This window comes from Salvelinus fontinalis, chromosome 9 (assembly GCF_029448725.1).
Source record: "Salvelinus fontinalis isolate EN_2023a chromosome 9, ASM2944872v1, whole genome shotgun sequence".
NCBI lineage: Eukaryota > Metazoa > Chordata > Actinopteri > Salmoniformes > Salmonidae > Salvelinus > Salvelinus fontinalis.
In genome coordinates, this window is record NC_074673.1 from 30,820,910 (window position 1) to 30,833,834 (window position 12,925).

The 12,925-nt window shown below is 43.8% G+C and overlaps 1 protein-coding gene across 1 annotated transcript in view; it reads right to left on the reverse strand.

Annotated features, from left to right (window-relative positions):
* Positions 1–263: 263 nt before the first annotated feature.
* The window catches only part of LOC129862417 (voltage-dependent calcium channel subunit alpha-2/delta-1-like), a 123,884-nt gene continuing 111,222 nt past the window's right edge, over positions 264–12,925 (reverse strand). The window contains exons 28-38 of the mRNA XM_055934078.1: positions 12,215–12,301; positions 11,985–12,052; positions 11,840–11,878; positions 11,683–11,754; positions 10,144–10,296; positions 8,701–8,753; positions 8,558–8,613; positions 8,167–8,293; positions 5,949–6,061; positions 4,391–4,473; positions 264–2,414 (exon numbers count right to left, since the gene is read on the reverse strand). Coding sequence (XP_055790053.1) covers positions 2,304–2,414; positions 4,391–4,473; positions 5,949–6,061; positions 8,167–8,293; positions 8,558–8,613; positions 8,701–8,753; positions 10,144–10,296; positions 11,683–11,754; positions 11,840–11,878; positions 11,985–12,052; positions 12,215–12,301 — 962 coding nt within the window. The 3' untranslated portion in view covers positions 264–2,303. The remainder of the gene's footprint in view (positions 2,415–4,390; positions 4,474–5,948; positions 6,062–8,166; positions 8,294–8,557; positions 8,614–8,700; positions 8,754–10,143; positions 10,297–11,682; positions 11,755–11,839; positions 11,879–11,984; positions 12,053–12,214; positions 12,302–12,925) is intronic.

The following is a 12,925-nucleotide window of genomic DNA, read 5'->3' on the forward strand; positions in this document are numbered from 1 at the left end:
AGAGATAGGAAGCGTTATCCTCTCCCCTCACCTTTAGCAGTATCCTGACCTTGCTCTGCACAGCTGAAAGATAATACCATGTTTGTCCTGATCTGTGACCCGCTGTTTGATCTCTCCAGCATGAACTATTATTAAATCATTATTGAAGTATTACTTGTGGGAACAGGGGACCTCAAACAGTAAGCGGTTCTTTTATGTCCATCTGCTGTGCTAAGTTGCATGTCCATAAAATACTCTCCTGTTGAACGAACAGCTAATCAATAGACCATAACAATACTATACGTTTATTGTGAATACATCATATTTGCACAAGAATCACCACCATGTTATATAAACATTATATCTCCTTTTTTCAGTTTCTTTTTTTTTTTTACAGTAAATATCATTATTGTACAAATGTATACAAAATTTAATCAGGCTAGTCAAGTTCCACAAAAGAGTAAGTCATGTATTAAAGCACAATCAAGGATTACCCCAGGGACATGCCTGTACCAGGGCTACATAATGTCCTTGGTGTTGTACACACGTCAACACGCGACTCCGATAAACAGGCATGATCCTGAACGCCAAACCAGTTAGTCACACGATGGCCATGGCAGAAAGGACAACACTGGCAGCGATAGGCCCTGATGTAAAAACGACATAACATGAGCTGTTAGTTCTTCATTTTGGGGTAGGGTTACAGTGCTGCTTTTTTGTAATGTGTAGTTTACAGTGAACTTAACTATTGGTAAGGTTGGGATAAGAGTGGGGTAAGACATGAAACTGTCTGTGGTTCAGGTCTGTGGTAACAGTGCCTGTACCTTGGTCCTCTCCATCATGGCCAAACAGTGACTAATCCATGGTTTGAGGAGCGTCCAACATCGAACAGACTCATTCCGTCACATTGCAGCATTCTGACACCGAGCTTTCAGCGTTTCGTTGACAGCACTTAGAGAGCAACACGAAGAAGAAACAAGCAGTAGAAGAAGACGGAAAAGAAACAGTCTTTATACTGTATATGCTGATATCATTCTCCAGTTGTCTGCTCACCAGGGCATGTGATACAAACTCCTGTAGTCTCTTGGAAAGCTTTTCTGTCTTTCACTTTGCTGAAATCCTGAGTCTGGGGATCCAGAGTAAACTAACTTCAGGAGCACATTGTTCTACAGAGGTGGGTTCAAGTGTGTCTGGCAGTCTGAAGGTGAATGAGACTGACCCCCAGGCTAGGTAGATACCAGCTAGTTATGGAACATAAGAAACATACCTCTGAGCTACTGCTCCTGCTCTACTACTACACATAGCATACTGTACGGCGTGCAACTGGGACACATTGGGACATCATTCCAATGACTCCCCATCAAAGATTAACTCTGGATATATGAATGGGATGTTGACGCTACATAGGCACTAGGAATCTGATGCATCAAATGAAGCTATACTGTATATGTATCTATAAAGTCCTGGGTCAAATAGATAATGTATCACTTGATTTGCACTAGATTTCGCTTTCCCGGTGCAATGGAACCAATGGAATAGCCCCAAAAGTACAACCATGCTCACTCAGCAAGTGAAGCTAAATGAAGCACACCAAAAGTATTTAGAAAGTATTTGGCTCAGGTCATAGATTGGTACCATGGCCATAACGATATTAAAGTATGATTTGACCCTACATGTTATCAGAGTCTCTTTCATGGGCCAACTATCCCCGTTACTCTAAGGAGCTTTATTTGGTGTCATAGTTAGTGTTCTTCAGCTCTCTGTTGAGTGAACCCTACTCTAGTCTATTTACTCACTGCTGGTTGACCTGGAACAGTTGGATTATTGAGAACTTTGCTGTCCATTTCAGTTACAGCGTTCGTTGTCTTCATAATGATCTTTTTCTACATATAATAAATATCATAAGCAACAATAATACAAACAACTAGGCATACACAAATCATTTGCTGTCAGTGAAAAATAATATGTTGGCATGAAAGGACAGCCACTCAACCTCCCTCAGACTCAAACCAATACATAGATACTACAGAATTAAAGGGTTTGGTTAGCTCTTACTGTTGCACCATAGAATAGAATAGAATATCTCAGGCAATTGAAACATGGTGGAGAAGAGAAGTGAGCGATGAGAGAGAGCACCCTTTGGCATTGGAGAACGATTAGAGAACAGGAGAGTGACTCCTCTTCCATACTGGCAGTGAGTTAACACATCAGTGATTACGTTCAGAGGATGGAGCGTCAGAAAACAGTCCAATGTAAAACACTGTCTAAGTGAGATGTGAGTGTGTGAGTGTGTGTGTGTGTGTATTTGTGTGTGTGTGTAGGGGTCATGAATGTCGGAAGCCAGTGAGGAGCCACAGCAGCAGTAGTTGGAGCCCCAACATGGGCCAGAGGGTGGGGCTTAGAGAGGTCCCGCCCCCACAGTCAGAATCATCCTCCTGTTGGACACAACAAACGTTAATCAGACAGGCAGCTAATGAGATAATTCAAACCAGATTATGTGGCAAATAACAGATTAAACACATATTACAAGGCTGCGTTCAGGAGAGTGCAACATTATTGAAATGCCTGTGTGTGTGTGTGTCCTCCTCCTGTTTGATGCCAGTGTTCAGGATATCTGTCAAACATATGTCCCCACGTGATCGTACATACGCACCACCAACACTGGCTCTCCTCAGGGATGTGTTTTGTCCCCACTCCTGTACATCTTGTACACTAATAGTTGTACTAGTTCCCATCCTGACAGACACCTCGTTAAGTTCGCTGATGACACTGCCTTGATCAGCCTGTTGCATGATGACGAGGAACACCATGGCCCGGTCCTAAATTACTTTGTAGAGTGCTGTGACAAATCACACTTGGTCCTCAATGCCAATAAGACCACAAATATGTGCATAGACCTCATAAACAGACAGGCCTGGATGAGATCTTTAAGGTCAGGGTCCTGCGCAAGGCTCACAAAATCATTTTAGACCCAAGTCACCCCATGTACCCTGACTTTGAACTAGTCCCCTCTGTGCGCCGGTATAGGGCACCCCTCAGCAGGAAGAACACAACTAGACAATCATTTGTGCCAGGTGTGATATCCCTCCTAAATAGCTTGGGCTACTGTTCCTATAGACCTTTTTATTGGTATGCAACTGTTATGAAAGTTGATTGTCAATTTATTTTGTTACTTAAACGCCACTTTAAACATGTACATGACACTGCAACAATAAAGTCAGTAGAGTAAAGTAAATATCTGTGCATGCTCTTGGCCTTGGTGTGTGTGTATGTTTGTGTGTTTGTGTCGTACAGTACAGCACATCGTCAAAGGTAGGAAACCCATCTGTTGCTTCCTCAGTTTACTCTAGAGGGAATATAGACTGCAGAGGAACATCCATCGTTCAGCTGGGGAGGAGGGCTTTGTTCTACATTCACTCTCCAAAGAGGATCTACATCCACTGTATAATACCTGTACCCTCCATTCTCAGGCCAGCCTAAACATCGCTACCGGCCTGTGTGTGTGTGTGACAGGTCTATTATGGGCAGTACGAAGACTGTGTGTCAGAATAGGCAAGGGAAATACTGTGGGGTATGTTAAATATTTACATGAGTGATGTCAATATTTTTCAGAGTAGGAGATGATGTCACATTCATAGTAACAGCCTTCTCACGATCAATCACATTCCATCCACATCAACATGACAAAATGACTTCACCTGGTGTAGAATTACATGATCAAGTGGTAGATGCCTTTCTTTTGCTCTGGGATTATCCAAGTGTGTTTATGCATTTGATGGACGTATTAGAAGCCACGTAGTAATTGATACCACATAGCTAGTAGTGGCTATGTGTAAGGTCTGATTATTGGAAGGTTTCAGGTCAGTTAATAGTTGATGTGTGTAAGGCCTGACTATCAACAGTGGTGGAGTGACATGTCTCAGTTCAGTTTGTATTGAAGGACACTGACCCTGGACCCAGCATCAACACCTGCAGCAACAGGAGGAGGGGGGCGGAACTCAGACCAGAGACACCGCTGATTGGACACAGGGGCTCGTCCTACCATTTCAAACAAGAGCCAATGGAGATGCAAAATGCAGGATGGAAATTGGAAATAGAAAAAGAGACAAGGAGAAAGAAAAAATGTAAAAGATGAGAATGAAGATTTCATGCAAAAACACTAAATGACAGTTACTGTAGTGCCAGTTAACGAAAGTCAGTATAAAGAGTGGAATAATGCAGGATGATATAACTTAATGAAATATGTCAGAAAGATGAGAGAATGAACATGAGAAGACCTGTCATGCAAGCAACCAGTTCATTTGATGGAACAAAAAAGATCCCTGAGAGCAAAATGTAAACCAGATAAACACATTCATGCAATCAGGCAATGAAGAACATTCAAACCAAGAGATAGAGAAAGAGAACTTACGTCTATGTTGTTGTCGAAACACACGTCAGGTCCTTTCCTGTATCTGGGGTTCTGAGCCAGCTCACAGGGGTCTGGACCCTGGGCTGCACACACACACACTAAGGAAATACTAACACACTCACACCTCCTATTAGTACAATACTCCCACTCTGATCTTAAATACTGACACTACTTGGTCAAACATACTGTAGATCTCTAACATCTCACACCTTTAACACTCTCCCTTACAAACTCAGACATATCACCCTGCCTGTGGCAGAGTATTACCCTTTAACACTCTCCCTTACAAACTCAGACATATCACCCTGCCTGTGGCAGAGTATTACCCTTTAACACTCTCCCTTACAAACTCAGACATATCACCCTGCCTGTGGCAGAGTATTACCCTTTAACACTCTCCCTTACAAACTCAGACATATCACCCTGCCTGTGGCAGAGTATTACACTTTAACACTCTCCCTTACAAACTCAGACATATCACCCTGCCTGTGGCAGAGTATTACACATTAACACTCTCACCTAAAAACTCAGACATATCACCCTGCCTGTGGCAGAGTATTACACTTTAACACTCTCCCTTACAAACTCAGACATATCACCCTGCCTGTGGCAGAGTATTACCCTTTAACACTCTCCCTTACAAACTCAGACATATCACCCTGCCTGTGGCAGAGTATTACACTTTAACACTCTCCCTTACAAACTCAGACATATCACCCTGCCTGTGGCAGAGTATTACCCTTTAACACTCTCCCTTACAAACTCAGACATATCACCCTGCCTGTGGCAGAGTATTACCCTTTAACACTCTCCCTTACAAACTCAGACATATCACCCTGCCTGTGGCAGAGTATTACCCTTTAACACTCTCCCTTACAAACTCAGACATATCACCCTGCCTGTGGCAGAGTATTACACTTTAACAACTCCATTCATCATGATTGAACATGACACTGTGATTGGACAGACTCTCTTGCTCATAAATAGTGTGCAATACAGGGAGTGTGTACATTTTATAGCTTATCTCGCTGTATGTGTGAGTGTGTGTGTGTCTTTAGTCCTCATTATCAGCATATTGAGTTGTAATAAACTACAGGCCTCTGGTTTGACCCCTCTCTGAACTCTGATGATGACACTTTTACTGTTACACCAGCAGGAAGCGAAATCCCCAGACACATATGTCTCGTATACACACACACTCACACACACACAGTGATTCAAAGTGATCCCAACGTGGGCTCCAGATGTTCCATTCAGATACACAGCTCCATATGAATTTAGACTTGCCTAAACATGACTAGAGTTTTTCACTCCAGCAGTAATACTAACTAAATTAATACAACTGTACTACCATGTGTCCTGCTGATGGATGATGTAGTTATATGTGAGGGTACTTCTTATCTACAGCCATGTGGTTTCAATAAACAGGCTTGGTATTATGTTGATAATTGTAGCAACATGTAGATAGATACAGTGCTGCTGAACTTCTGTTACCGTTTGTCTAATGTAGAGGTTTGTATGTGTGTGTGTGTGTATGTGTGTATGTGTCAAAGGATACAGGGTTGCTCAGCTTGTCTTAGTGGTCTGGGGTCACAAGACAGACAGGTGGCCTTCGCATCAGTGATCAGAAACACCAGGTTAGTGTGGGGCAGCTTCTCAGCTCGATACATCCTGAAACACACACACACACACACACACACACACACACACACACACACACACACACACACACACACACACACACACACACACACACACACACACACACACACACACACACACACACACACACACACACACACACAGTAAGCTACTTAGCATTATACATTGTGAAAGGGTGAGAGGAGAGGTGAGAGAGGGGGAGAGGAGAGGAGAGGAGGAGAGGAGATGAGAGGTGAGGGAGGGGAGAGAGGAGAGGAAGAGAGGAGATGAGAGGTGAGGGAGGGGAGAGAGGAGAGAAAACACTTCCCTTCCATTGGAATGTTATTTTATTCTTTCAATGGAATTCACCATTATTCCAAGACAGAAGGAAGAGGCTCCACTAGATTTCAACCCCAAAACAAATGGAAACACTAGCAACAGACTAACAAAGAATACACACAACATGCTCTTTATCTGCCTCAGATAATAGTAAATCATAAACGCTGCTCGTTCCTTCCGCCTCCTGCGACATCACACATATGGGCTACCGTGGTGATATGCACTATATATACAAAAGTATGTGGACACCCCATCAAATGAGTGGATGTGGCTATTTCAGCCACACCCGTTGCTGACAGGTGTATAAAATTGAGCACATAGCCATGCAATCTCCATAGACAAACATTGGCAGTAGAATGGCCTTACTGAAGAGCTCAGTGACTTTTAACGTGGCACCGCCATAGGATGTCTTTGGATGCAACACTCACTACAGAGTTCCAAACTGCCTCTGGAAGCAACGTCAGCACAATAACTGTTCGTCAGGAGCTTCATGAAATGGGTTTCCATGGCCGAGCAGGCACACACAAGCCTAAGATCACCATGCGCAATGCCAAGCGTCGGCTGGAGTTGTGTCAAGATCACCGCCATTGGACTGGAAAAGTGGAAAAGCGTTCTCTGGAGTGATGAATCCCTTTTCACCATCTGGCAGTCCGATGGACAAATCTGGGGTTGGCGGTTGCAGGAGAACGCTACCTGCCTAAGGAATAATGGTCTGGGTCTGTTTTTCATGGTTCGGGATAGGCCCCTTAGTCTCAGTGAAGGGAAATCTTTATGCTACAGCATACACTGAGATTCTAGGCCAGCCTTTCTTAAAGTATGGGTCGCGACCCAAGGTGGGTTGCGGACCTGCACAAAGCCCCTTTGTGGCAACAGTTTGGGGAAGGCCCTTTCCTGTTTCAGCATGACAATGCCCCCGTGCACAAAGCGAGGTCCATAGAGAAATGGTTTGTAGAGATCGGTGTGGAAGAACTTTACTGGCCTACATATATGAATTGGAAAGCCGACTGCGAGCTAGGACTAATCGCTCCAACATAAGTGCCCAACCTCACTAATGCTCTTGTGGCTGAATGGAAGCAAGTCCACGCAACAATGTTCCAGCATCTAGTGGAAAGCCTTCCCAGAAGAGTGGAGGCGGTTATAGCAGCAAAGGGGGGACCAACTCCATAATAATGCCTATGATTTTGGAATGAGATGTTTGATGAGCAGGTGTCTACATACTTTGGTCATGTGGTGTATATGTGGTTCAGATGAACAAACAGCAATTAATAAATCACACACATACTACAGGGCAGTGGAGCAACTGCGTCCTCTCGTCTGTGGAATGGCTCTTTCTTTATGGCGCTCGTTAAAGTTTACATGTCTTTAGTCATTAATATTGAGGAGAAAAACGTCAGTCGCATGGGGCTCATATACCCACTGCAGTTCTACCACATTCAGCCCTCACACCACATGTGAGTTGCAGCACAAAAACAGGGGAAAAGGTTGGGAGAGGGCTCTCAGCAAACATTGTTTCCCCCTGCGTCCAGCTTCTGACAGATCAATGTAATGTGTCTGATCAGAGCCCAGCCAACAGCAGCTGCCTGGACAGAGCTAGAAAACACAGAGGAAGGCAGGAAACTGACCCCATTCTGGATCTACAATTATCCAGGAAGGAGAATCTCCCTTATATGTCACACACACACACACACACACACACACACACACACACACACACACACACACACACACACACACACACACACACACACACACACACACACACACACACACACACACACACACACACACACACACACCTGGAGCAGTTTCCACAGTCAAGGACTCCCGAGTAGGATCTCTCTTCGTTGTCGAAGAAGTACTGAGTCTGCTCTGTGATACAACTCTCCTTAAACATGTTAGCTGACATGTCATCATCTGAGTCCGCTAGAGAGAGAGAGATACAGAGAAAGAGATAGAGAGAGAGATAATCCACTACTGTCACCATACGCAACCAAAAACACAAATCAACAAACAAGCAAACAAAACAGGTCTGTGCTTACAACTCTTCCACATAACTACTCCAAAGCCCAAGGATATTTACACTATATTAACAGCCCATTTTAGCGACAACAAACATATTGTACCTTTATAAATTGACTGTTCTATAATCACATAATTACATCCAATATACTGTACCCTAACACTCACCTGCCTCTAGGAAGCTGGGGAATATGAGACCATAGAAGAGCTGCTGTATTATCGACCTAGAGAGACAAACAAACACATTACTGTTAGTCTAAACAGCAGACCATATCTAAACAGTAGTTACAGTAACCAGCCCATTTACTCACCAGGCAGCAGTGGAGGCCCACCAACCTATACTCAGCATGTCTGCTATAGTGGGCTGGAGAGTGGAGAGGAGAGCAGCACTGAGTGCACAATTCACAACATAAGGACAAAATATATGCATATACAGTGCATTCAGAAAGTATTCAGACCCCTTCACTTTTTCCACAGTGTGTTACGTTACAGCCTTTTCCTAAAATTGATTAAATATTTTTTCCCCCATCAATCTGCACACAATACCCCATAATGACAAAGCAAAAACTGTTTTTTAGGTTTTACAAATAAGAAACAGAAATACCTTATTTACATAAGTATTCAGACCCATTGCTATGAGACACGAAATTGAGCTCAGGTGCATCCTGTTTCCATTGATCATCCTTGAGATGTTTCTACAACTTGATTGGAGTCCACCTGTGGTAAATTCAAATGATTGGACATGATTTGGAAAGGCACACACCTGTCTATATAAGGTCCCACAGTTGACAGTGCATGTCAGAGCAAAAACCAAGCCATAAGGTCGAAGAAATTGTCCGTAGAGCTCCGTGACAGGATGGTGTCGAGGCACAGATCTGGGGAAGGGTACCAAAACATGTCTACAGCATTGAAGGTTCCCAAGAACACAGTGGCCTCCATCATTCTGAAATGGAAGATGTTTGGAACCACCAATACTCTTCATAGAGCTGGCCGCCCAGCTCAACTGAGCAATCGGGGGAGAAGGGCCTTGGTCAGGGAAGTGACCAAGAACATGTTGGTCACTCTGACAGAGCTCCAGAGTTCCTCTGTGGAGATGGGAGAATGGAGCAAAGTACAGAGAGATCCTTGATGAAAACCTGCTCCAGAGTGCTCCAGGACCTCAGACGAAGGTTCACTTTCCAACAGGACAATGACCCTAAGCACACAGCCAAGAAAACGCAGGAGTGGCTTCGGGACAAGTCTCTGAATGTCCTTGAGTGGCCCAGCCAGAGCCCGGACTTGAACCCCATCAAACATCTCTGGAGAGACCTTAAAATAGCTATGCAGCGACACTCCCCATCCAACCTGACAGAGCTTGAAAGGATCTGCAGAGAAGAATGGGAGAAACTCCCCAAATACTGGTGTGCCAAGCTTATAGCGTCATACCCAAGAAGACTCAAGGCTGTACTCGCTGCCAAAGGTGCTTCAACAAAGTACTGAGTAAAGGGTCTGAATATTTATGTAAATGTTAATTTCCCTTTTTTATAGATTTGCAAACATTTTCTTAATACCTGTTTTTGCTTTGTCATGATGGGGTATTGTGTGTAGATTGATGAGGGGAAAAAACGATTTAATCCATTGTTGAATAAGACTGTAGCGTAAGTGAAGGGGTCTGAATACTTTCTGAATGCACTGTATGTAACAGAAGAGGTAACCAAAGCAAGATAATGCATTTATGCATGTGTGTGTGCTGTGTGTGTGTGTGTGTGTCTCACCACATAGACAGATCGTGGCCCTGCAGCAGCCTTGCTGTCTCTCTCAGGATCACAGACTGACTGGTAGTCGTAAGTCTTGTTGAAGGAGTACAGAGACGTGTTGACCAGACTGATCATCACGACTGGGTCTACCTCCCCAAAGAACTGACCAATCTGTATACAGGGAACAGAGAGAGCTGTGTTCAACTACCACACCTACACATTTATTCATAAAGAACTGACCTATCTATACACACAGAGGACAAAGTTGTACTCAAGACGCAAAATGGATGCCTGCTCTATGCATTAGAAAGCCTGATCCAAAATGGATGCCTGCTCTATGCATTAGAAAGCCTTGATCCAAAATGGATGCCTGCTCTATGCATTAGAAAGCCTTGATCCAAAATGGATGCCTGCTCTATGCATTAGAAAGCCTTGATCCAAAATGGATGCCTGCTCTATGCATTAGAAAGCCTTGATACAAAACGGATGCCTGCTCTATGCATCAGAAAGCCCTGATCCAAAATGGATGCCTGCTCTATGCATTAGAAAGCCTTGATCCAAAATGGATGCCTGCTCTATGCATTAGAAAGCCTTGATCCAAAATGAATGGGGAGGTTTGAACTACCGAATCCAATTTAACTCAGTAGAGCCAAAACATGCCATTCACTTGGATTGAAGCCTGCAGGATTCTCCTAAGGAGTATAGTAGGATATACAAAGCAGATTCAGCATGACTTTAGACCACATGAAATGTATGAAAACATCTGTCCAACTTTGATACAGGGGTGAACTCTCTCTTTAATAGGGGTTAGCATAACAGAGTGGGAACCTCTCCCTTTCTCTCTCTCTCTCTCTGATACTGTTCCAGAGACTAACCCATTACTCTGCTGGAGAAGCAGACTTCTGTACTACAGGAGCTTTTAAACACACTCTAACGGGACACAATGGGCTCAGAACGATGCCATACCCATGTCATAATCATGTCATAATCATGTCATATGACCTATGTGAGTGAGTGATGGATTGGAGTCATCCAGGTCAGATGAAGCAGGGATGGAGAGAGGAGCAGGAGAAGAGATCTGGTGGCCAGCCAAACCAATGAAAACCTTTTAGTACTCATTCCAACAGGAGTGTCTTGGCTTTAAGACATTGGATTTATGTTCTACTAACTTCAGGATACTGTAGATGCCATAGAGCCATTTTCTTTCAGATCTGTGCTTTAGATACCTGTTTGTTGTCATGCCAAATATGATATGGCATTCGGTATTAATGAGTGTTAGAGAAGCAGAGGACAATACAAGAAAATCGTATCTTATCATGATTGTCAGAGGGGTTGGCTAAAAGCACATCCAGATCAGTTCAACAGATTCCATAAGGGCCAGTTTCCTGGAGACAGATTAAAGCTAATCCTCTCCATTGAACATGTTTCTTGTCCAGGACAAGGCTTAATCTAGGTCTGGGAAACCGTCCTATAGCCAGACAGAATGTTGACCCTGCTCTGGTAGAGCAAACATACATGTCTCTGACAGAACAAGCTGCTTGGTTGATGGAGACTCACCTGAGTGATATACTCATCCTGATTGGACATCAGCAGGAAGCCGCCATCATCCAGGATGACACAGTCAACGTGCTGCAGAGAGAGAGAGAACATGAGTCAGTAAAGAACATTATCAACATTTCAAAATATTTTTCACAAGTAAGATAGGCCATAGTACCTTATCATTCTTCAGACAGCCACAGATTTCATCCTTGCACTGCAAACACATCAGAACACACACCATCATGTATGAAGGGTAACTTGTTGAGCAAACACAATATAAGTGATAGTTTCTTAACTATGGGGAAAAGTGTTTCTCTTACGTTGACTTTGATGGTGGCGTTCATGAAGTTGCTCATCCAGGCAGAGACGTTCAGTTTCACCCCCACCACTACAAGACATATTCAGAAACACTTTTTTATTGAATAGCCCTTTAGAGAATGATCTATGGATGGTTCATCTCATTCTCCAAGCTGTCAGTTTTACTTCAGAAGTACCCACTGCAACAACTAAGCACCCGGCTAAGGGGATGGGGACAGTATTGTCCACTCACCAGCTGGTTTGAGGTTGACTCCATCTATGTTGAGGTCTACAGCCTTGCTCACCAGAATACCTGACTCGTAGCCTGATTCCCTGCTCTCTGCAGCAGAGAGAGAGGAGGGAGAGCAGAGAAAAGAGTGTCAACACATTCACATACAGTGACACTTGTTTGACATTGACAGTAATTGTGTGAGGCTTGGTAAGAATCATGTTTGATGAATATAATCTTTGTTTGTTTGGTCTGATGTAACTAGATAAATGGTCATAAATGATGTGTGGCTTGGCAGTATGAGTACATACTGCAGTATAGTATAAGTGAAAAACGGAATCTTATACTGAGGGGAGACAAGGATTCTTTAACTCAGAGATCTGGTCTATAGAGTACTGTAATACTACATGGACATACATAGAGGTGGAGTCAAAAGTAGCAGACAGAGAGAGCTAAAGAAAGAAGTACATGAAAAATTGTGAGTGGAGAAAGGAGGAGAGAGTGGAGAGAGGAGGAGAGAGTGGAGAGAGGGAAGAGAGTGGAGAGAAAGGGGAGGGATAGAAGAGGGGGATGGAGAGAAGAGGGGGACAGATAGAAGAGGGGGATGGATAGACAGATGAGAGGAAGCAGAGAGAGGGGGGACTAGAGGGCCTCTCATCTCAGATCTCAGCTAGTAGAGAAAGCCGTTTGTCCCCAGAGAGAGGTTTGCTGACAGACCACATTGAGGAGAAGACA